The sequence below is a fragment of the Schistocerca americana genome, chromosome 2 (assembly GCF_021461395.2).
Source record: "Schistocerca americana isolate TAMUIC-IGC-003095 chromosome 2, iqSchAmer2.1, whole genome shotgun sequence".
NCBI lineage: Eukaryota > Metazoa > Arthropoda > Insecta > Orthoptera > Acrididae > Schistocerca > Schistocerca americana.
In genome coordinates, this window is record NC_060120.1 from 706,531,415 (window position 1) to 706,558,373 (window position 26,959).

General features: G+C 39.0%; 1 protein-coding gene across 1 annotated transcript in view; it reads left to right on the forward strand.

Moving 5' to 3' along the window:
* LOC124594365 overlaps positions 1-26,959 on the forward strand; it is a 112,666-nt gene that overhangs the window by 60,782 nt on the left and 24,925 nt on the right. Inside the window, exons 5-7 of the mRNA XM_047132733.1 lie at positions 14,678-14,886; positions 19,455-19,554; positions 20,572-20,730. Coding sequence (XP_046988689.1) covers positions 14,678-14,886; positions 19,455-19,554; positions 20,572-20,730 — 468 coding nt within the window. The remainder of the gene's footprint in view (positions 1-14,677; positions 14,887-19,454; positions 19,555-20,571; positions 20,731-26,959) is intronic.

Sequence of the window (26,959 nt, forward strand, 5' to 3'; positions counted from 1 at the left end):
CTCAGGTGGTCAGTGGTAAATAAAGAATCTGAATATGAATCATTAAACAGTTATTATCGTATCATATTGATCAGTGCATGGATTTTTGTGCCATATCCTGGCATTCAATACTGCCCAATGGCAGTAGCCATTTGAAATTTAAATTTCATTTTTAAGGATGTTATTATAGGTGACAAATGTACACAGTGTGCGCTTTCATGACTCCTTCTTTATTTACCATAATTTACTTCCCAACAAAAGAGCACAATACTGGCACATTTTCACAGCTAGACCATAGTACAAGGAAGAGACAAAAGATATAACGCAGTATATGTTTGACTTCTTGGTCATTGATTATGGCACTCACCACGCCAAATCAGCACCCCCCCCCCCTCACCACCACCACCATTTTGGAAAGCTATGCTAAAACACACTGGACACTGTCATTCTGGAAACCTGGAGATCCCCAGATCTCAGGGTAGATGCATTTGGTGTATCTGCCAAAATGCGTCTGAGGGGCTGGAGAAAGGCTGAAGAGGACTGGCCACATGGGGGGACTGTGGTAACTTGGTAAATGCTGATTTAAGTTGGTTAACTGAGACTGAGACATGTTTTCCACTTTTATCGACTATGAAGGTCTTGGTGTTGGGAGAAAACACAGTGAATGCTCCTAAATAAATAGGAATCAAGGGGGGCCTGACGGTGTCATCCATAATGCATATCTGAGGGCAAGTAATGAGGTCTTTGGGAAAAAAGAATGGTCAAGAACCATGCCACATTGGAGGAGGAGGGTGTGGTAAGTGCATTGCAACCTGCAGCTGATGCAGAAATTGGCTGTCATTGCCCATTCCCCAGTCACTGAAAGGGGATGAAGCTAAAATTCCCTGGGTACCTTCAATGCTTTGTCATACACTAATCGTCCTGAAGAACACCTGATATCCCCCTTTAACACACTATGGAGTCCCAGCAAAGCCATATGCAAGGTAACTGTCCGCACCCCGGGCCCTTCAGAGTATGGTGCATATTTTCTGCCATGCAGTTGCTGCAAGGATGGTGGCTCATAGTTTGTAGGTGTTTGCAACCTGTCATATGTAGCAGCTTATTAAGTAATTGGGAATCAGATTGACATGCTCTTTTCAGATGTTACTGCTGTAGGAATATCGAACAGATCAAACCATTTGGAGATAATTGCTCAGCAACTGCATGCAGAAAAGTCAGCCACAGGACACACCTCTGGCCACCTGGTAAACCTTAGAATTAAGATGACAAAATGAAGAAACCCCTTTGAGCAAGGATGGAGTCCTACAATACCAACATGAATGTGGGCAAAACGACCTTAAGGGGGGGGGGGGGGGGGCATGCATCAATAGGAGAGGTCGTGTGGCGACCAGTTTTGTTTTTCTGACATGGTATGTAATTATGTGACCAGCACCAGCAGTCTTCTGCATTCCACACCACACCACTTTGGAGGCCACAAACTGAGCAGAAGTGCTGACGTAACGATGTGATAAGGCATGCGAAACATCAAAGATAGTGCACCGCCAACGTAATGGAGTAAGCAAGAGCAAAACATTCTGAGATGTGTGACACCATAGGTGGGTCTGGGAACCATGTACTGGCGCATGTTCAAGTTTCAGACCAGTGGATACAAGATCAAGCTCACACTCCTGTAAAAATGCACCAGAATCTTGGGCTTTTGGGATAGCTGTCTAATCAATACACATCAAAGATGCACAATTGTCTGATAAGCAATCTGCAACAGTGTTGTCAGACCCAGATTGTGGTTGATATCAATAGAGTATTGGGCAATAAATTCTGCGAAACAGATTTGATGTTGGAAGTTCAGTTCAGACACCCACTATAAAAATGAAGTTTGTGAACTGTATAAATTTTGAGTTACACGTGTTCCAGGTACTGTCAAAAATGTCTGATAGAGATATATATGTATCAATGAGCGCTCTATCAAATGCACTCCAGTTCTTTTGCTGTGTAGACAGACCTGCCACCCTCTTTATACTGATTGCTGGAGCACTGCTCCTACAGCAAACTGGCTGGCATCAACCAAAAAAGCCATCTGTGCCCTGGAAATGGGGTGGACCAATAAGACAGCCTTCATTAAAGACAATTTCTTGGGCTTGAAAGTCTTCTTGGCCAGACTGGTCCAGGGACTTTTCTTACACCAGAAGTATGTTTGCCCATTAGCAGTTCATTGATAGGTTCTATAATTTCTGCAAATTTTGGCAGGTGTCGTCAGTAATAATTGACAGTATCTACAAACCTGCATAACTCTTTGAATGTGATTGGAAGGGTTGTCTGCAAAATATGTGAGGCCCTCTGAGAAGTGGGAGAAATACCATCTCTTGGTACAAGGTAACCTAAGAATTATACTTTGTTCTTAGCAAAGACATCCTTGTTAATTTTGACACCATATGCACCAAGATGAGAGAAAACTGCATTCAAATGAGAACCATGGTCATTCATATTATCATAAAAAACCACCACATCATCCACATAACAAAAAATGTGGCTTAAACTTTGTAGAATCTTGTCTATAAGACACTTCCATGTCTGAGCGGTGTTACGAAGGCCAAAAGGCATGACTTTGTCCTGAAATAGCCTGAAATGTGTCATGATGGTGGTTTTGTGCTTGTCCATCTCTGCCTTAGGAATTTGTGCAAAAGCCTTAGTGCACTCTATGATGCCGAATGATGAGGCACCTTCTAAACTGCTTGTGAAATCCAACACGTTCAGTATCATGTATCGGTCTGGCATAGTGCTGGAGATCAGCCCCTACAGACACTTCACAAACACCAAGACTTATCCTTTTTAAGAAACATTTGTAAGGGAAGGGCCCATGCACTGTTAGAGCGAGACTCTGTTCTGTCTGTTAGCACTGTTTCAAAAGCGGCTTTAGTCACCCTTAACTTCCCTGGAGGTAGTTGGCGTGGGCAGAAAGTGACAGGCTGTCCCAGTATTGTGTGAATGTTGGGGATGTTGGAATGTTGCCACTGGCTCATTACCATTATCAGAGCCATAATTGCAGTGAATTTTTTAAAAAACTGCTGCGAAATGTCATTGGCTGGTTGACATCCAATATGGGGGCAGATTTGTCAGCCACCAAGTAACACCACAAAGGTGAGAACCCATTCTGCAGATTCCATGTCATATGCCTCCAACTGTATGTCTGAATTGAAGATTGATTTTCAGCCATTAGTATAGGGATGCCGGAAAGCTGAGGCTTGTTCTTCATGTCCTGTGGAACAACACTAATCTCTGAATCTGTGTTGTCCAATAATTCCATACCAGACATCTTATCCAAGATGAATAATCATGAAGATTTACATTTAGCATAAACTGTTGTATTGTGCATTTCAATTAGGAGCTTACTGGTGGTAGAACAAACATGGGCGTATATATGTGTCTGTTGTTGTCGTTTGGGAACCTGCGCCATTGTGAATATCATCTAGCATTGTGCCTAAAGCATCTGTGGAACCAACACCATTTGAATTTGGGTGGTGGCTGCTCACTGATGCGCTGTATGCTTCTTACACTGCCATCTGCCAGCTTGGTGTTTGGTCTTGCCAGTTCAGTGAGGATTCACTCCCTAGGTGGCTCCGGTGGCTGCTCGTCCAAGTGCCCAGCATGTGAAACGTAACTTGGCATGCCAGATGTGTGCGGTTCATGGCCTAGGTCCATAACATCATCTATTGCTCTGCATGAGTTAACCATTTTGTAACATGCAAATGCCACAGCATTTGCCTTTAAAGCCAATTCATCCACAATTAGGTCAGGAAATGTGGACAAAACTCTGTGAACAGCCTGCAGGATGTAATGCAACCAAAATAATTTCACTGACTGTTCTGAAAGGAGTTCTGAACCTGCCAAAGCACAAAGCGGGTGTAGTAGCTGGGAGGGAGATTCAGCGGTACTAAAATTATTGCCCACAATATTTGCAAATGAGATTCTGGGAGCACAAGGAAATGCTGCAAAACAGTTTCTCTGAACACTGTAAAAGAACAATGAGGCAGAGTATCCTCAACTTGCTCAATCATTTTTAAATCCAGCTGCAAAATGACAACAGTGAATTCTGAAGTAATGTTCTGCAGTTGTAAAATGGTGTCCACTTGTGACATCCAAAATTGCAGCATTTAAGGCCTTTAGCAGTGTCTAATTCAGGAACAGTAGGAGACTGTAAGGAAAAACCAGTTGATCTTCTGTCTTGGCGGTGGAGGGTGGCATTTTCTTAATGTTAGACCATAATTATGTCTCAGAATGAAAAAGGAATTCCTTAACAGATCACCCCATGGTTACCACTATAGGTGATAAGTATAAATAGTATGCACTTTAACAAAGCCTTCTTTCCAGAATGAGATTTTCACTCTGCAGCGGAGTGTGCACTGATATGAAACTTCCTGGCAGATTAAAACTGTGTGCCCGACCGAGACTTGAACTCGGGACCTTTGCCTTTCGCGGGCAAGTGCTCTACCAACTGAGCTACCGAAGCACGACTCACGCCCGGTACTCACAGCTTTACTTCTGCCAGTACCTCGTCTCCTACCTTCCAAACTTTACAGAAGCTCTCCTGCGAACCTTGCAGAACTAGCACTCCTGAAAGAAAGGATATTGCGGAGACATGGCTTAGCCGCAGCCTGGGGGATGTTTCCAGAATGAGATTTTCACTCTGCAGCGGAGTGTGCGCTGATATGAAACTTCCTGGCAGAGTGAAAATCTCATTCTGGAAACATCCCCCAGGCTGTGGCTAAGCCATGTCTCCGCAATATCCTTTCTTTCAGGAGTGCTAGTTCTGCAAGGTTCGCAGGAGAGCTTCTGTAAAGTTTGGAAGGTAGGAGACGAGGTACTGGCAGAAGTAAAGCTGTGAGTACCGGGCGTGAGTCGTGCTTCGGTAGCTCAGTTGGTAGAGCACTTGCCCGCGAAAGGCAAAGGTCCCGAGTTCGAGTCTCGGTCGGGCACACAGTTTTAATCTGCCAGGAAGTTTCAAAGCCTTCTTTATTTACCACAATTTTCTTCCCAGTGAAAGAGAGCAACACAGGCACATTTACATACCTAGACTGAGGTGCAAAGAAGATACAAAAGATAATCAAACAAAAGATAAAACAATTATATAATGTTCAATTTCTTGGTCATTGACAGTTGCACTTGCCATAATACCATTTTCAACATTTTCCTCCTTTTTTACAGGTTTGTATTTTATGTCTGTTTATGATACATTGATTCATTCTTTTAATGTCAACAAGAAAGAACAATGCACATATGAAACTTCCTGGCAGCTTAGAACTCTTTGCTGGACTGTGGCTCGAACTCGGGATCTTTGCATTTCAAGGGCAAGTGTTCTCACAGGAGAGCTTCTGTGAAGTTTGGAAGGTCAGAGATGAGGTATTGACAGAATTAAAGCTGTGAGGATGGGTCATGGGTCATGCTTGAGGAGCTCAGTTGGTAAAGCACTTGCATACGAAAGGCAAAGGTCCCAAGTTCGAGTCCTGGAGTCCTGCTCTGGCACACAATTTTAATCTGGCAGTAAGTTTCATATCAGCGCTCACTGCACTGCAGAGTGCAAATTTCATTCTAAGAGCAATATGCATGCCTATAAGAAAATACGAGTATAACAACGTTGCGGAATGTATTCATTCATGTCAAAAATAAATTGATGATTCATCTTCTTATCATTCTTGTATCACTTACTGTTGTTAACTTGTATCAAGTATACCTAATATTAGTGCCATGGTGGAGGGCCATTAATGGGAGGGACTTGCTCCAGAATCCCTATCTCTAATGCTTCTTACTAGGTACAGTTATTGAAACAAAAAGATCAATATTTACTATGGATATTGTACCAATGTAATGTCCATTTGTGAAAATTGATATTCTTATGTTTGTTTCTTTAATTCATTTTTAAAAATAGAGGAAAATATCCAAGTACATGCTCCTATCACTTCAGCAAATGTTGAAATATTCTCTATCTGCAGAAGTTGGTGAAGTTGTCATTGGAGCCAAAAGCAAGTAATTATGACATGTGAATCACTTGGACATCATGCAGCTGCTCCATAATCCATGGCTCCAAATAGCTCAGTCAGTAGAGCATTAGGCTCTTACCCAAAGGATCCTGGATTCAAGTCCCTGTCTGTGAGAAAATTATAACACTTTTGTAACAGCTAGTCTGGTAGTGATGGAATCGCTACAGAAAAGGGTGCAGCTAGGCCGTTTTCTGCAATGACATTGCTTTAAATGGCAGCAGTTTCATGTGTTGAGAGAAGACTCTGTGACTGGCAGTCATGGCCGAGTGGTTATGGCGTATGACTAGAAATTCGCTGTGGGAGCATAGGTTGTGTTGCCTGACAACAGACATTCCCTCCCTTTCAAGAACTTCTGCATGCTGAGTGTCATTCACCACAACAGTGCTATGATGATTATACAATTTTTGTATATTGTCAAAGAATGAGAATTATTTTAAAAAACCACAGCAATTTTAAAATAATTATCCATTTTGTAATTTCAGTTGTAACACCTATAAAATTTTTCATTACTCTAATTCATTTACATATATTTTATATCATTTTTACGCCATTTTATTGATATTTTCAGGTCACTCTAATGATAATTTTCCAGATATTTTAGGTTATAAAAGTCTGGGTCAAGCTGTTACAGGTCCTTAATATTCATAAACTATAACAATTCTCACTAGGATCAACTGCCCTCACTGCCCTCCACCCATATGCCCTCCCTGCAGGAATCCCTGTAGTCAAAATGTAAAATTTCAATGTTTAGAGTAGCCGAAGGTGGCTTATGCAGTGTGTACCAAAAATCGATGTTAGAAGATGCTATGTTGGATTTTCATAGCATACTCTCATATGGTATTATTTTGTGGGGGACCTCTAGCTCCATTCATGACATCTTAATAATGCAGAAGAAAGCTGTTAGAGTAATTTTAGGTTGTCATATAAACTGCATTGTAAACCTTCATTTTCTGAATAAAAAATTACAGTAGCAAAATTGTACATGAACTATGTTTTAATTTAAGCAAAGAAGAAGCTACCAGAAGCAAAATGCAGGAAAAATGTACATAGCTACAGAAGCAATAGACACATTTACGTATCATACCACAGATTATCAAAAGTAGTTAACAGCTATGAATTCATAGGTCACAAATTATTTAATAACCTTTCACAAGCTGTAGAACTGCTTAGCTGCCCACCCCTTCTGTGACATTAATAAATTTGTCTGTACTATACTACCATAATTATATGCATTGTTAGCTGTGACAGGCAGAAAACATGCTTGCACAGAAACAGCTAAGTGTAAAAAACATGCAGTACATACCTTTTTTTATACATAAAAGCCAATTTGAGAATTTTCCTTTGTGTGATATTGGTATCACGTATACAAGATTTGTGTGCTGATTTGAAGTTCTAGGTTCCCGTACTTTATTGTTTGTGTTGCTTGTGCATTATCTTTCATTGATTGTATCAATATCTGTTTGTATTGTGATGTATTGTGAAATTTCCAACAATCACAAGTGTCATGATAAACTTGTATCGTTATTGTCAATTACAGGCTTAAATTAGCTGATCTCTTTAAAAAATTTTGAGAACAGTTGGCCTATTGTCTTTCAAAACAGTCATCTTCTAATTTCATTGTTAACAGATGAGTTAAGAGATTGAATTGAACCGAATTGTACAATTAAGTGAGAAATAGGTTATTCTGAAAACTTTTCAGGTGCCTACAAAACTATATTTTCATAAGTTACCAATGTTTTGGATACATTATTAATTTTGTAGCAAATTAGCATTTTTCGTTCACAGTTCTGCTAAAGAATACATCACCCATCATTTCATTGTTTACCAATTTAAATAAATATGCATTTTTGAGAATTTTCGGAAGCCACCATTGTCCTTTGCATAATCTATGAACAGTTTGTAGTAAATTGGTTCTTGTGTTTTAGTTACTATAGGAGATATTAAAACTAACATATAGTGTTACATCTAGTTCTCATTTAAAGAGGAGTAGCCCTGTATATTATCTGCATTTAACATAAATTAACTCAGTATTCAAGTTTGATAACTATAATTAACCTCAAAATCTTTTAGAAAACTAGTAATTTTTCCAAAGGATTTGGATTGCCTTAATAGAAGTCTCATTTTATGCATTTGCTTCAATTCTTGTAGGGAACTTACAACTTTTTAGTTCAACACATTAAAAGATAATCAGCAGGCTTAATTTAAAGTTATTTGTTCACTGCCTTGTAATACATTGCACCAGCCGAAATGCAGCTCCATTGTGAATGCTATTCTCGAACATGGATGTTCATAAGCAGGTCAAAATCGCGCTGACCACTGTCAAACACTTGGCAGCTGCTGCAAATTGCTGTGTTGGAAGAACTCCAGAGCATCACCATCAGACATAAAAGTAACTTTGGGTGTGCCTCAGGGAAGTCTGTTGGGATCCTTGCTATTCATGTTGTATGTAAATGGCTTTGCAGACAATATTAATAGTAATCTTACACTTTTTGTAGGTAATGCTGCGTACTACCTCAAAGATATTGGACAGATGTGGGCAATGTGTGTGTGTGTGTGTGTGTGTGTGTGTGTGTGTGTGTGTGTGTGTGATATAAAGGGGAAACATTGTTTCCAATAATCTTGAAAAGTTATTGACCGATCTACTTCAAATTTTACATGATATTCTAACAAAAATTTGGAAGAAAGTGGGGTACATATTGTTTTAATATACATGGTACACAAATATATACATAAAAGGAAAACATTGTTAGCAAAAAATCTTTAAAAGTGCTTGACTGATTTATTTCAGTTTTTTACAGTACTGGTACTGTAATAAACACTCAGACAGATATGGGCTATATACACTCCTGGAAATGGAAAAAAGAACACATTGACACCGGTGTGTCAGACCCACCATACTTGCTCTGGACACTGCGAGAGGGCTGTACAAGCAATGATCACACGCACGGCACAGCGGACACACCAGGAACCGCGGTGTTGGCCGTCGAATGGCGCTAGCTGCGCAGCATTTGTGTACCGCCGCCGTCAGTGTCAGCCAGTTTGCTGTGGCATATAGAGCTCCATCGCAGTCTTTAACACTGGTAGCATGCCGCGACAGCGTGGACGTGAACTGTATGTGCAGTTGACGGACTTTGAGCGAGGGCGTATAGTGGGCATGCGAGAGGCCGGGTGGACGTACCGCCGAATTGCTCAACACGTGGGGCGTGACGTCTCCACAGTACATCGATGTTGTCGCCAGTGGTCGGCGGAAGGTGCACGTGCCCGTCGACCAGGGACCGGACCGCAGCGACGCACGGATGCACGCCAGGACCGTAGGATCCTACGCAGTGCCGTAGGGGACCGCACCGCCACTTCCCAGCAAATTAGGGACACTGTTGCTCCTAGGGTATCGGCGAGGACCATTCGCAACCATCTCCATGAAGCTGGGCTACGGTCCCGCACACCGTTAGGCCGTCTTCCGCTCACGCCCCAACATCATGCAGCCCGCCTCCAGTGGTGTCGCGACAGGCGTGAATGGAGGGACGAATGGAGATGTGTCGTCTTCAGCGATGAGAGTCGCTTCTGTCTTGGTGCCAATGATGGTCGTATGCGTGTTTGGCGCCGTGCAGGTGAGCGCCACAATCAGGACTGCATACGACCGAGGCACACAGGGCCAACACCCGGCATCATGGTGTGGGGAGCGATCTCCTACACTGGCCGTACACCACTGGTGATCGTCGAGGGGACACTGAATAGTGCACGGTACATCCAAACCGTCATCGAACCCATCGTTCTACCATTCCTAGACCGGCAAGGGAACTTGCTGTTCCAACAGGACAATGCACATCCGCATGTATCCCGTGCCACCCAACGTGCTCTAGAAGGTGTAAGTCAACTACCCTGGCCAGCAAGATCTCCGGATCTGTCCCCCATTGAGCATGTTTGGGACTGGATGAAGCGTCGTCTCACGCGGTCTGCACGTCCAGCACGAACGCTGGTCCAACTGAGGCGCCAGGTGGAAATGGCATGGCAAGCCGTTCCACAGGACTACATCCAGCATCTCTACGATCATCTCCATGGGAGAATAGCAGCCTGCATTGCTGCGAAAGGTGGATATACAGTGTACTAGTGCCGACATTGTGCATGCTCTGTTGCCTGTGTCTATGTGTCTGTGGTTCTGTCAGTGTGATCATGTGATGTATCTGACCCCAGGAATGTGTCAATAAAGTTTCCCCTTCCTGGGACAATGAATTCATGGTGTTCTTATTTCAATTTCCAGGAGTGTATTTTGAAAAATGTAAATATATATGTATATAAAGCTAGTAAGTTTTCTTTCTTTCGTGTGTGCCTGTCAACAACTCAATACTGCTGCTTTTTGCTGTGTGGTGTCCCTTTTCCAAAAGTATTTATGTTTTACAAGAACTTTCCAACAAGATTTATTTATAATATATAATAGAGAAAAGGAGTTATCATAATTTCAAAAATGTTTGACCAATTTACTTCAAATCTCTACATTATACACTAATAAACATTCATATACACTCAGGCTATGCACTTTTTTAAATAACAATGTACAGGTTTTGCGTTAATACCAACTGCAAGAAAGAAAATACTGTACTGTGCCGTAAAAATGTGTGGTTTCGTTTTCTTTCTTGCAGTCAGTTTTAACTATGGTAATGGGGCATGTAAGCCATTAGACAAATTGTGTCTCCCATATTTGTTCTTCTTCCTTATTCATTTTATACACAACAATCTCCTGTTTTGTTTTCTTCCTCACTATTGGTTTTACAGAAAACAAGAACATCATATTTATGGCTTATCGGCTTATATTTAGAATACTACTACAGAATCTGAATCACCTGAAACTTTATACTCCTACCCATTTGCAGATTAAAGGCACATGAAATACTTTCATTGAAACTTCTGACCTCACAGATCCAGCAGATAGCAGATGGAGAGGTCGCTCTCATACCCCAAAGACCAATGACTCCAACTGATTTTCCTCTTTATTTTTAGCAACTTCAGTTCCCAAGGTTTTGTTTGCAGCAACAATAAACAAGGCTCAAGGTCAGAGGAAGGGGAGAAAAGGACATGGAAAGAAAGAGGGTGGAAGAGGAGGTGGAGAGGGAGGAGGGAGGAGGAGAAGATCAACAGAGAAAGGTGGAGGAGTATTAGAAAGAGAGAGATTGGGAGGAAGGAGTTTAGGATGTATACCACTCCCATACATATTTATCAATTGCAGAGCATTGCTGGGTTCACTAGTTAATTATAATATTAAGCTCACATGTTGTACTTTTGTGTTATTAATCGTACTGTATTATGGATTTGACATTGCCTGTTGTGTAATGGCCTGTTATTATTACTATTATTATTAAAATATAATTTTACTTTAAGGAAAAGTGGTGTGAGTTTCCAGGAGAATTATTACTTCATAAAAGCTGCATAGTGCATATTTACTTCTTTGCAAAAACTTTCTTTATGTGTCTACATATGTATCCCCCACCATTCCATGTGCAAACCAGCACACATTAGAATGTAATAATTGCAGAGTATCTTTTGGTGTTACTATGTGATCTAATACCCAACATTGTTTAGACAAGATATTCTGTATGCTCCCACCTTGGAAATAGCCTGTTTGGATTCTTGTGGTGGAAGAAATTTTCATCAAAGTCATTAGACAGTAAAGAGAGCAAAGCTTGTGTCTACAGTTTCTGTTCATAATACTACATGCTAAAGTCTTGATTTAATTACTGATCACTCCAATGGCTTTCATAATGAGTACACATATAATTGTTTTTTAATACACATCCTGACATATGGCTTTTTGGTAATAGTTTGAAGTTAATGAAAAACTGTGAAATGTGGTATATGGATATCAGTATGGTACATTATTATATTTGAAGGCTGAATCAAGTGCTTCATGATGTGACATGTACAGATTATGCTCAGATCAGTTATACTGATGTGAATAATGTCATAACTGCTGTTTGAGTTAGGATGATCTTTAGGTATAACACATTAATTTTGCTGATACATTATTTCCCATTAATAAATTGTATTTTATTTCTCATTAATATAATATTCTATCATATGAAGATCAAAAATGCGTTATTGACAGCCCTATTTGGATACAGTTAAAAGAAGCAGTGTACATAATTTAAAACATTTCTAATATCCTCTCATAGTCAGATTAATTCTTAAATTGTGTGGCGAATGAATGCAGAAAATTTTACATTGACCAATTCTGAGAGAATTTGTAATATGAAATGCCACACTGTTGGACATAACACACTCGTTCAGAAAGCATTAATTTACAGGGATGTATCCCCCTCTGTTGATACTGACCTATCTTTCAGTGTTGTGCCCTTGGGGCCAGCTGCACATTCTTAACCTGTCAGACTGACTTGCCCTTACCTCCAGTGCAAATATCAGTATGCTGCACTCCAACATGCAAATTCTGCCTGATTAAGTTTTAAACACAACAACATTTGGGGAATATTACCACACCTATAATTAAAGAGAAATTAATTCTGGTAAGAATTAGTTGTATTATTAAGGTCCAGTGTCCCCAAAGTAAATGAGTGCACATTCATACTGATACAAAATCAAAGATAGCACTTATGAAGGTTCACTGAACTTGTTCAGACATGAATATGCTGATGTCAGTGGTACAGAGGTCACATGTAAAACTTTTATAAATGCATCAACACAGTTGATCTATGTTGGGGAGATGCCATTAATGCTCTTTGCCACACAGGGCTTATCACACCTTACCAGGATAGTTTGGAAAGCTGGAAATAATTAATTAGATGTTCTCCAAGCTGACAAAGTCAATTAATTCAATTAAATTATGAGCCACAACCAAATGGTCATCAACAACAACAATATCATAGCACTTGAGTAGCTAACAGCTTGCCAATACACCATGCCCAGTCCACCTCCATTCTCAGGAGTGATACGCCACACAAGACATAAGCCTTGCTCATTAACTTCCCATGTCTGAGCTTAGCAGTTTGTCACCAGCACAAATATACTTAAAACATATTCGTAGCATTCATTGCTTATATGACTTTAAGCAGACCTTGTGAGTAGCACACTGTGAGCATTACCAAAGCTTACTGTGCAATCCTGATGGAGCAAAACTTGGCGCACATCTGTCTGGTCCCCTCTCCAAACCATGTCTCTCCTAACAATGGTGTGTCACCCCACTGCTCCTGATTCTTGGTAGCAGTGATCTCAGGCATTACAATTTGCCAAATATTAACTCTGCTTGTAATTATATGATTCCCTATGATATACTGACCTAGAGGCAAACTCTAAATGTTACTTTAATACATACTGTGATTGCTCTACTGTCCTCTCAAATAAAAAAGTAAGATGGATGATGTTTCCATTGAGCTGGGTCTGCTGATGGACTCATTCATAGCAACCAAAGTGAAGGGGTGCACCAGCCTTGAAACTACATGCTAACTTTTACTTCGGATTCTTTTTAAATATCCTGCATCTGTACCTCCACTTTCCATATCCCTATGGCTTAGCCTGCCATGTTGACTGGTAATATCTTGGGGCTGCCAGCCATGCCTGCTACTGAACACACTATCTGGTTTCCTCATGCTCCAGCTGCTGGTGAGTAAATTCTTATAGGCTTGTTGAATTAAAACTCATATATCTCCACAATATATATTCCAACTGCTACACTGTTTTCACCATTCTTAGTGTAGTAAAATGCTTCATCAGTTAACATGTTTCCCGGCAATTAATTTTCTGAATTATTATCCTTAATTAATTTATTCGTTTCATTATCAGCCTGAGGAAGAGCTGTGTTATGACAGCACACTGCCACAACTCATATTCATTATGGTACATTGATGGATATTTGCACAATTTCTATTGTGTGTCCTTGTAACACAGGGAGCTGTTCTAGGCTTGAGCTGGATTAGCTGTCATGATAAAGATTTATATACCGGCATAATAAATTCTAAATGTATTTCTGTCATTAAATTTTTCTTATACACAATGCTATAAATTTTCCACATCATTTATTTAAAATTCTGGCCTTTAACAACATCATTTTTTTGTGGCAGTGTGTCTGAATGTAAGATAGTGGAAATCAATTCACCTAATGAGTCAAAGGGAAAACTATTAAGAAAACTGAACAATGGCATGTTCAGCACTGTAAAAGAAGATATCAGTAATATATATATATTAAAAGTACTAAAAGTGATTACGATATTAAAGCTAATGTTCAAGTAAGTAATGATATAGCTTGTTGGCAAATATACAAAACACGTTACTTATACATAATCTCATTGTCTTTTTGCCAGTGCAGGCAATGTTAGTTACAAAATAGTAGCAATGATTTGATACTGCATCATGGGCAGTTTTTCTAGGTGATGATTAAATAAGAAACTATCGTGTTATGTTGTCTTATATTCACAATGTCGAAAAGCTTTTGGAGTAGGGTATTTTATGGAAGACATAGATTGTATGTATTTATGATTTACCACTCTGTGACTCACTCCCACTATATCATTTCACTCTGAGTAATGTAGCCAACATTTATGTATTTGTGAATCATGACATAAATCCAGAAAATATTTGTTCCTGTATTTATCAATACTGTAAAATCACAACAATTAGTTTTGTAATGATTTTGTTTTAATCCTTTTCCGTGTTCTCCGCTGCAGTATACATGGACGTTGACAGCTCTAACGGTCCATTTCAGCTGTCAGTATCACAAGGTGGAGGAAACTTTCCACGGCGATTCAAGATAAAAGTAACTCAATTAAGACCAGGAGACCGTCTAGAGAGCCCACGAAACTGCCTTCAATATTATGTTGGTGTCAGAGGGTCTTTCCACAGCTTCAATTATGAGGGACCAAATGCTGGGTATTTGGTAAGATTTCCTCTGTTTAAAAAACTTATATAGATGTAAGAGAAGGTATATTACTGATAAAAAAGTCATTCCTATAACATATGTGAATTAACTTGCATGTTAACATTATCAAGGTCCTGTGAAGGTGTCATGAAAGACCTCAAAACATTCAGGTATAAAGAATTACTTTTGACAGAGGTTAGTGACGGAAGGTCTGTGAATGAAAAACACATTATTTCTCATCAAGAAATTACAAGGAGGAGGCAAAAATATAGAAACACCAAAAACACAACTCGTTACCTGTCCTAATATGAGGAAGGAAACCAATTGGCATTCAGAACAACTTTCAATAATCTTGGAATGGGTAAATATGGGTCCTGTATGGTTTCCAAGGCAATCTTGTACCATTATTCCTGCAAAATAGTGACAAGTTCAGCTAATGATGACAAAGGTGAATAGCAGTCACTCCAAAGCAGATCACAAAAGCTCAATAATATTAAGATCTGATGACTGTGGTGGCCAGGGGAAATGTGACAATTCATCCTTGTGCTCACAAAACTAGTCCTGCATGATGTAAGCTGTGTGAACAGAGGCCTTGATCTTGGAACATAGCATAACCATTGGTGAACAAACATTGTACAATGGGATGGACCTGATCAGCCAAAATGACCCCATAATCCTTGGCAGTCATGCAGCCTTACAGAGTAACCATGGGGCCCATGGAATACCACAAAATGGCTGCTCAAACATCATACACTCTTGGAACATGATGTCAGGCAGAAATTGGAAACAGTGTGAAACAAGACTCATCCAACCCAATGACTCACTCCCTTTGCTCTATAGTCCATGTTTTACGGCTCTGGCATCATGTTACCTGGTTATGGGCAATAGGCGCTGATTAGTGTAACTATTTAATATAACTAAAGAAGCAGCAGCTTTTTACAAAGTAGTTACACTCTTAATTTAGTATGTTACATTCACCCAGCATTAGCACAAACACTACTAAACAACATTAGACAGTTTATTGTTGATAGGTGATGTCCAAGATCACTTGCAAGTGATATACACTGAGTTGGCAAGAGTCATGGGCTACCTCCTAATATTGTGCCAGACCTCCTTTTGCTTGGCATAGTACATGGCAAGGACTCAACAAGTCATTGAAAGTCCATTGCAGAAATATTGCTGCCTCTACATTTGTCCATAATTGTGAAAGTGTTGCTGGTGCAGGATTTTGTGCACAAACTGACCCCTTGAGTATGTCCCATAGATGTTCAATGGGATTCATGTTATGCAATCTGGGAGGCCAAATCATTTGCTCAAATTCTTCAGAATGAAGTCCATGAATAGTTGCAAATGGTCTCTAAGTAGCTGAACATAACCATTTCTAGTCCATGATCAGTTTTGTTGGACCAGAAGACCGAGACTGTTCCATGTAACCACAGCACACACCATTATGGAGCCACCACCAGCCTCTACAGGGCCCTGTTGACAACTTGGGACCACGGGTTCATGGGGCCTGTGTCACACTTGAATCCTACCATCAGCTCTTACCAACTGTAATTGGGACTCATCACACCAAACCACAGTCTTCCCAGAAGAGGCTGTGCAGAAAATGTCATGCTGTTAGCAAAGGCACTTGCATTGGTCATCTGCTGATGTAGCCCATTAATGCCAAATTTCACCACAATGTCTTAAAGGATACATTCATCACTCATGCAATATTGATTTCTGTGGTTATTCCACATAGTGTCACTTAGTAGTGACAACTCCATGCAAACACCACTTTTCTCGATCACTAAGTGAAGGGCATCAGCCATTGCATTGTCTGTGGTGAGAAGTAATGCCTGAAATTTAGTATTCTTGGCACACTCTTGACACTATGGCTCCTGGAATATTGAGTTCCCTAACAATTTGCAAAATGGAATGTCCCATGCACCTAGCTCCAACTACCATTCTGTGTTCAAAATCTGTTAATACCTATCATGTAGCCATAATCACATCGGAATCATTTTCACATGACTCACTTCAGTACAAATGACAACTCTGCCAATGCAATGCCCCTTTATGCCTTGTGTACACAATGCTACGACCATCCATCTATGTGTGTACTGCTATCCATGACTTTTGTCACAGTAGTGTACATTGAGCATGCTACTCTCATGGCATGAGATGTTGCTTTTGTTTACAGCACTGACAGCAACAACGATCGAGCACAAGAGTGTTGTAGTGCCAGATATCCTTTTCATTTACAGCATTAACAACAACAACAAAATATGTACAAAAAAACTTATTTTTAGTTTAACTTACCTTACTCATGATCCAGATCTTCATCATTGACAATTCTGTGCTTTGTGTATGCAACCAGGACCAATCCTGGTTTGCCATAGCATGGGTTCACTATAACTATATCTTTCACCGTGTCTGACACACGTCTCCCCATGACAATCCACACAATTCCTTAAAATCACTAAATGAAGTCTAAACCACTTTCCACAGTACAGTCTCAAAATTAATTTCTGCCAGGTAAGAGTAGTGTATGCAATACCCAAAATCATAATTTGGAACTAAATGATGTCTGAACAACTTTGCCCAGTACACAATCTTGGAATTAACTCCTGCCAGCTTAAGAGTAAAGCAAGTTGACACTGCACCAACTTAATTCACTCATATGTAAAGCACTACTGACAAGGTTCACTATTATAAGATGGTGTGTTATCAAAGGTGTAAACAAAAGCAATAACTAATTGATATCTGCTGCCATGACAGCTGCACACTCAATGTTTATCCCTTGCAAGTGATCTTGGAAATTACCTGTTGACACAGGGTACTGGTACATATTAAGTCCAAAGAATTGTTTCTGTTTCAGTAATGTATACTTTGAATTATCCCACATATCTTATTCATTTTTTAATGGGGTGTACATAACACAGTAAATGGATGGATGAATGAATGAATGCATAAACATGACAATGGATATTGGGATCTGTGCTCATCACTCCTCTTAATCCTTATTAGTGTGTAATTAAAAGCACTCCTGCTGGGTCTTAATAATCACATTATGGAATATAAGTACATTTAGCTTAACAGCTCATTTTTAACTTTAACAGCTAATTAACAACTTGTTATTCTTGTCTTTAATTGTTCAGTATACATAACATAGATATGAAGGATGCCATTAATGATGTATGCATCATAATTTACTTATGTTTCAATATCCATAAATGTAAACAGCCCAAAAACATGTCTCAATTCTATTTGCAATATACAGATACATGGTCCAGTCACATTAATGTGATCACCTGTAAAAAACCTGAATAACCACCTTTTGTAGCACAGATGTGCAGGAAGAGTGTCAATGAGGTTCTGGAAGGTACCAACAGGGATATGAAGACATGCTGACTCCAGTACCTTGGCCAGCTGCACTAGATTTCTTAATTCAGCATTCATGGCACGAACTGCAAAATCAAGGTGGCCCTACAGATTCTCAATTGGGTTTGGTGGCCACTGGAGTAGAGTAAACTCAGGCTGCTGCACTTCAAATCATAATCATACACTGCGAGCTGTGTGACATGTTGCATTGTCCTACTGGCAGATGCTAACATACAGTGGAGAAAAAAGAAAACATATGTAGGGGTGTACATGGTCCCCAAGAATAGATGCATAATTGTGTTGACCTACTGTGCCCTACAAAATGTTGAGAGCACTTGTGGAATGCCATGAAAACATTTCTCAGATGATAATGCTGGACCTATCCAATGACTGCTCATACAACCCAATGGCTATCATTCCATGGGACAATAAAATGTGATTCATCTGCAAATGTCACTTGTTGCCACTCCAATTATGATACTGGTGTGCAAATTCCAGCATTCATTGCTGATGAACAGCAGTCACCACAGGTGCCTGAACCAGGTGCTGGCTGTAGAGGGCCATAAACAGCAATGTTTGCTGAGCAGTCATTGAAGTGATACTGTTGGTAGCTCCTTGATTCGTCTGAGTAGTCAGTTGCTCAAGAGCTGCATGTCTGTTTGCCCATATGCATCACCACAGCCACCATTCACCCCTGTCATCTATGGCCTATGGTGCACCACAGTTTCCTCAGTGCAGGTTTTGGGTTTCACCATTTTGTTATTCACAGTACACTATAACCGCAGCGACACAGCCATTTCAAAAATGCTTCCATCCTTGGCCCAATAGCCACTGATCATGCCGTCTTGGACATCAGATAGGTCACTCTATTTCCACATTACCTCAACAACTGCACTGTTTTCTGTGTCCGCCCTACACACTTTGTATACCCTCCACTGCTAGTGTTGCAACTTGCAATCTGTGAGTGGTTATATCAAGGTGACATCAAACATAGGTGGTGGTCACATTAATGTCACTGGATCATGTAGTAAAATGAGTACATAATGTTGAACTTAATTATTAGCTGTACTGCTGTACTGTACTCAATGACATAGTTCAAAATCAAACCATTTTGAAACAATGATATAACTAAACAGGCTTTTTTAAGTTGTTGTTTGCTTGGTTTTACATCATCTTACATATTTAATTACATCAACTTAACAGAATTAATCAATTTGCAGAACAACTTAAACTATGCTATTTGTATACGCAAGGAAGCTGGCTACTGTAGCATAACATACACAAATGAAGATGTGTTCCAGCTAGTCAATGTGGATGAGGGTAAGTGTGATGTACGAGTATCTGAAAATTTATTCTGTAGTTGCTTCATTTGGCTTAACTATTATGTATAGTACTAACTGGAAAGATATTTCATTTACTAAAAGTTTTATGAACAAACAAAAGGGACATGCCACATCCATTAGAATAAACTGTGCAAAAAGTTCATTCTTATCACAATAATTCAGTAATCTTTTCAGCAAATCCAAATTCCTACTTTAGGTTAGAAAAATTGTTTATGTTTGTTTGTTTGTGAGTCTGTTTTAGATTGGTTAATTAAATTAGAATGGAATGATACACATTTATGTAGTCTTCTCACCTGTAATTTTATGACTGAAGTGGGATAGTTAACATATTCAACAACTTCTTAAGTAAATATATGTACTATATTACAATTAAGACAATTACTGAAGCCAACGTAAAAACCAAACTCCATTGATAGCTTTGTGTTAAGAAATGTAAACAGATTCTTTTTATCTTCTGGAATAGCTAATGAGGAACATATAAGCTATTAAGTCAAGATAATCAATAGGTGGCACAAATACAGCAATCAATCTTACAGTAATCATGGACAAGACATTTAAATGAAATAAAGTTCAGTTTTCAGGATTCCATAAGACAGTCAGTGCCACGGTTCATAAAGCATGGCCGTAGTTCATAAATTTTACCGGACAGTAAGAATATTATAATAAGGATAAATAAAGGATAAACTGCTATTGTTTTGTTCTACAGTAATTTCTAACATGAATGTCTGTCCCCAGATTAGAAGCTCACTGGACACACTTACAACAGTTCACAGTCAAGATTTTTGAGATTCAGATGCCACTCCTCTCATATATATCACTTGTTGTCATCGGGAAAACATTTGATAATCAATCACATTTATATCTGTTGAAGAGTATTCCACTTTATTCTGTCTCAACTGCCTACTTCACTGACAATATAAAAATCCTTCCATTCACACCTTATCAGACAATCTTTGCAGATATAACCCAGTTAACTTCTTTGCTGATACAACAGATGGAGATCCAACAGTCCCTCCTGGTCAAGCTGGTGCTGGTGCAGTCAGCTGCACTGATGATTACATAGTTGTGACAGGCTTGGGTCTTCGATTATGTGGGGATCGCCTCAATGATGCATCTGTGAATATTGACTTCACACAGGATGCTCCAGTCACAGGTAAAATACACCTTTTCTCAATACAGCTTCAACAGCAACAGTTTTGTAGCATCAGTTATATAATTAACAAAATAGCTTTTTTACTTAATACATGTAGGCATAACCAGATAAAGTGCATTGCATTTATCTATGTCAAAGAGCTTTTGATGAAGTAACTCTGTAAATCGAGGGATTTTTCATATACATAAAAATATGGATCATGAAATCGCCACAGTGATAGAGCTACCCTTTTTTTCTATTTTAATATTGTTACAGACAAAAACACTTTTTTATGAAAAGAGTATTCAAACTGAAGTTGCACATTATTTTCACTTATAGTTACCATTTTTATTTGTGATTGGATTCATTTTTGTATAAGTACACACTACAAATTAATATTTTAGTCTTATAGTGTGGCTTGGTGGCTCAGTGATGACAGACTACAAATCCAATGGTTTCAGCTTTGATCCCCAATCAGTCTTAGGATTTTTATCTGTGATGTATCACTTTTTTCACATTTGGCAGTGTTTGTTGATGGTGAAAAATGTTGAACTACGCCATGGTTCAGAATCCACATTGAGCTGTAGGTACCCCTAAAAATGGCTGGGTTCAAAGGTCAGAGGAATACAATAACATACTACTTCCAACATTACCATGCCTAGTAAAGCACTGTGGTGTTCAAAGCAATCTTCAGCAAGATGACAGCTTTACTTATGTTACTTGTATGTTTGGATAAACAGACATTTTTGACATAGACAGTCGACTGAAACTGCTTCGAAATAAATTTGCTAAATGTGAATAACTTGACTTCATCTGTGGTAGGTACAGATGTACTATGTGAGATATGAAAATTTGTATCGAACCATGGCTTGATCCTAGATTTCCCACTTACCGCGAACCACAGCCTTAACCAATTAGGCTTGCCATGCATGCCTTGCACACTGACCGAAACTTCCATATGTCACATTGTCTACATCCTTGTACTACAGTCTTCCACATTCATCACCAAATGCTCACAGCTATACTCTGGCTTCACATTTAGCCAGTTTCTTTTGAAGTAATTTCAGTCAGCAGTCTATCATTAAAAATGTCTGTTCATCCAGACATGCAAGTAAATACTACATGCTGAGGCAGGCAAAAGACAATAAGATCAAAGAGCTTGATACCACATAGTCTTGTTCACAGTAGCATGGGAATACAGAGTACAACTGCAAACATTTAGCGACGAATGCAGGAGACAGTGGTATAAAGATGTAGGCAGTGTGACATATGGAAGTTTGAGTCATTGCAGAAGGCATGCACAGATAGCTTAATGGTTAAGGCGACCACTCATGATAAATGAGAAATCCGGGTTCAAGTTCCAGCCTAGCACAAGTTTTCATATGTTACCAATAGGTAGTACATCTATACCTTCCACAGCTGAAGCCAAGATATTCACATTTAGAAAATATATTTCTAAGCTACTTACTTTAATCATCGGTTCTGAACACAAATGTGTTGTTTCAGATTTCTTGCATGTGACACACAAGTCAGTTGTCTTGTTCTTGCGATTTGATGCTCTGCATTGCTGTCTTCGTTTCTTGTTTGCTTGTCCATCTGACAATTAGAGGGACTTTTTTTGGTACATATTTTTCACATGTACATGAGATGCTGTAGAAACTGCTTGTGGCTAATATGATTTCTTGTAATTGTTCTGTAAAGAATATATGCAGAGTGGTGGAAAAAACTGCATCCAGGAAATAATTTTTTTTTAAAAAGTGAAGCTTTAGTGCAAAAAAAACTATGTGCAGAAATAAAGTGTAGCAACTTATGGAGTAAAGCCATCTGACAAAAATTTGGAGCAACTATAAGTAAACCAAGACGTATGTACACAAACAATTATAATATGTTACTGGAAAATAATGACCAAAAACATGCAAACAAATCAAACTTATCTCAAAGTAATCACAAAACACTAAAGTGAAAAGCAAAGTGTCACATTCTCAACTAAATTTATTAAATCAAACCAATATTGTGTGATTGTGTGTACAAACAGATTCAGTCTGCTATCACAAACAATGAATGTACTAAGAGATGACAATACGCAATCAAAAGTTTCAAAACTGGAAACAACACACAATAACAGTCAATGTGTAAAACAAGATGCTGGCCGGAGTGGCCGAGCGGTTCTAGGCGCTTCAGTCTGGAACCGCGTGTTCTCAGGTTCGAATCCTGCCTCGGGCATGGATGTGTGTGATGTCCTTAGGTTAGTTAGTAGTTCTATGTTCTATGTTCTAGGGGACTGATGACCTTAGAAGTTACGTCCCATAGTGCTCAGAGCCATTTGAACCATTTTTTTTAAAAAAAGATGCTGGGATCAATTATTTGCTTTTATAGCCATGGAAAAGGATTGGCAGAGATTAGGAATGAAAAACTGACAAATAAAAGTGTCCTTGGATTTGCGAAACCAGTTGCTCCACTGCGAGAAGGTACTCAATACACTGACCCGTACATTAACCAAGGAAGTTGTAAGTCTTGCATTATTTTAGCTGGAGCAAACAGTGTCTACAAAAATGAGGCAAAGTATGGTTTGCAATCTTTAAGGAAAGTATTTGAAAAGGTTGTGGACATGAAAGTATTTGTAATAAGCATGTCAGTGAGACATGACCTCTTGGAAAAATTGTGTGTAAACACATAAATAGAAACAACCAACTGAAAGTTTGGGAAAATATGCAAGCTTTTCAGCAATATAACATATATTAATATAGTCAACCAAAACAGGGAAGAGTCCAGTACTCACAGAATACATTGAAACAAGAAAGGCAAAGCAGCAATGTGTGATATAATACTGAAACAATTACATTAAAATTAGCCAGGGTTAGTGCAACCTCCAATTATAGCAGCAGCAATGGAACCATCAGTTTCAGTTAGAGAACCAAATAATCCAATGATTCTAGACAGAGCTCAAACAGAAAGAAGATGATCTCTGTCATGTTTAGTTGCAGTGCCACAAAGTACAACTTCAAAAATTGCAGGTGAAACAGCATGTCACTACACATCAACTCCCCCCACACACAACAGGAAAAAACCACAACGTTTTTGTGGCAAGTGACTCCAGAGAAATGTAAAATTCATCTTGTAAAACATTGCTTTGGAAAGAAATTTACAACTATAAAAGTGTCATGGATTATATGTCCTTTGCAGCTGCTAAACATAATGCAGACCTTAGCAGTGAAGAAACTAAGCCATCATCAAAATATGTACTCCTTCACCAAAATGTGCAGTCCCTCTGAAATAAATTTATGAGACGGAAATATTGTTTTCAGATGAATTAAAAGAAGCATTAGTTATATGTATTAGTAAACACTGGTTAACAGAAAATGCATCATTACCTAAAATAATAGAGGGCTTTATCCTTTCAACATTTTTAGTAGAAAATGTCTATGCATGTAGGAACATGGATGTATGTTAGAAAAGACATCAAATAATGTTGCTTAAAGTTCATTGATTTGCTAGGGAAAGAGCAGGACTTTGCAATTTCCACTACCAAACTGACTAATTTAAATATAATTTTGTATATACTGAACCACAAATAACAAGAAAAGGTAGAAATTTTAGCAAGCAACATCTCAGGGACCTACTGAAAAAGGAAACATGGAATGACATTTACAATTGTGAGGGAAATGGTAAAATATATATATATATATATATATATATATATATATAATGGAAGGAAACATTCCACGTGGGAAAAATTATATATAAAAACAAAGATGAGGTGACTTACCGAACAAAAGCGCTGGCAGGTCGATAGACACACAAACAAACACAAACATACACACAAAATTCAAGCTTTCGCAACAAACTGTTGCCTCATCAGGAAAGAGGGAAGGAGAGGGGAAGACGAAAGGAAGTGGGTTTTAAAGGAGAGGGTAAGGAGTCATTCCAATCCCGGGAGCGGAAAGACTTACCTTAGGGGGAAAAAAGGACAGGTATACACTCGCACACACGCACATATCCATCCACACATACAGACACAAGCAGACATATTTAAAGACCATATGGTCTGCTTGTGTCTGTATGTGTGGATGGATATGTGCGTGTGTGCGAGTGTATACCTGTCCTTTTTTCCCCCTAAGGTAAGTCTTTCCGCTCCCGGGATTGGAATGACTCCTTACCCTCTCCTTTAAAACCCACTTCCTTTCGTCTTCCCCTCTCCTTCCCTCTTTCCTGATGAGGCAACAGTTTGTTGCGAAAGCTTGAATTTTGTGTGTATGTTTGTGTTTGTTTGTGTGTCTATCGACCTGCCAGCGCTTTTGTTCGGTAAGTCACCTCATCTTTGTTTTATATATATATATATATATATATATATATATATATTTGCAGTTAAAAATAAGAAATACAAAGCCAATGAAAGAAATGTTTCTTGGCTGACAACAGGCATTAAAATATCTTATGCTGAAAAGAGGAGAGTTTCTGAAATTTTAAAAACACAAAATGTTACTGAAGAATTTCTGGTATATTTCAAGAATTATAACAGATTGCTTCACAAAGTCATAAAAGAAGTTTAAAAAATGGCAAATGATCACCATATAATAACAGCTAGGAACAAAATGAAAGCCATGTGGAAGGTAGTCAAACAGCAAATACGAAATGAGTCCACCCCCTCCCCTCCAAAATGTCAGCCTCCATCTAGTCCAAGGTGGCAGGCAAACAAATTACAAATTCAGAAGAAGTAACCAGTGCTTTTAGTATATTAGTGAACAGTTACTCTGTGGTATAACATCTTCCAAAAAAAATCTATCACATACAATCACATCCAAATAGAAACTGACTCCCTATTTCTTCCCCCAACCAACCCTAAAGAAATTATACTGGCAGCTAATATGCTAAGAACAAACTTTGCAATAGGAATGGATGAGATTCTGGATTCTCACATTAAAGACACACATGACCTCATTAGCCCACCTTTTCAACAGTTTATTCACAACTGGAATTTTTTCTTCCACCTTAAAGGTAGTGAAATTCAAGCTACTGTTTAAAAGGGTAAGAAAGATTATATAGCCAATTATAGGTCTTTCCTTAGCTATCTATATTTTTGAAAATGCTACTATTTTTTTCATAAGAGGTGTGGCCAATCAGTTGCACTTTTCTGGTAATCTAGGAGACTGATTGTCCACAGCCCAGCATGGTTTCCGGAAAGGCCGTCAGCAATATTTGACTTTCTGAGTCAAGTTCTCCAAAAACTTGATAGTGGAAAAAAATAACTAGCATACACCTTGATCTGTGTAAGGCCTTTGACACCACAGAGCATATTCTATTGCTCTGGAAACTTGGTAGTACTGGTATCAGAGGTACACTGAACAACTGGCTTAGGTCATACCTTACTGGATGCAGTCAAGTAGAAGAAATACAATATCAAGAAGATAAGAAATCAACCAAACACTACTCTGATTACAAGGAGGTAAAGTGTGGTGTACTGCAGGGCTCAGTACTTGATCCATCCTATTTTTGATATATATATCCATGGATGGACATCTCTGCCCAAACTCTTTGCCTTTACAAATGTCTGCTTGTGTCTGTGTACGTGCAGATGGATATGTGTGTGTGTGTGTGAGTGTATACCTGTCTTTTTTTCCCCCTAAGGTAAGTCTTTCCGCTCCCGGGATTGGAATGACTCCTTACCCTCTCCCTTAAAACCAACATCCTTACGTCTTTCCCTCTCCTTCTCTCTTTCCTGATGAAGCAACCGTTTATTGCAAAAGCTTGAATTTTGTGTGTATGTTTGTGTTTGTTTGTGTGTCTATTGACCTGCCAGCGCTTTTGTTTGGTAAGTCTCATCAACTTTGTTTGTAGATATATTTCTCCCACGTGGAATGTTTCCCTCTCTCTCTCTCTCTCTCTCTCTCTCTCTCTCTCTCTCTCTCTCTCTCTATATATATATATATATATATATATATATATATATATATATATATATAAAAAAACAAAGATTATGTGACTTACCAAATGAGAGTGCTGGCAGGTCGACAGACACACAAACATACACACAAAATTCAAGCTTTCGCAACAAACTGTTGCCTCATCAGGAAAGAGGGAAGGAGAGGGAAAGACAAAAGGATGTGGGTTTTAAGGGAGAGGGTAAGGAGTCATTCCAATCCCGGGAGCGGAAAGACTTACCTTAGGGGGAAAAAAGGACAGGTATACACTCGCACACACACACATATCCATCCACACATATACAGACATATTTAAAGACAAAGAGTTTGGG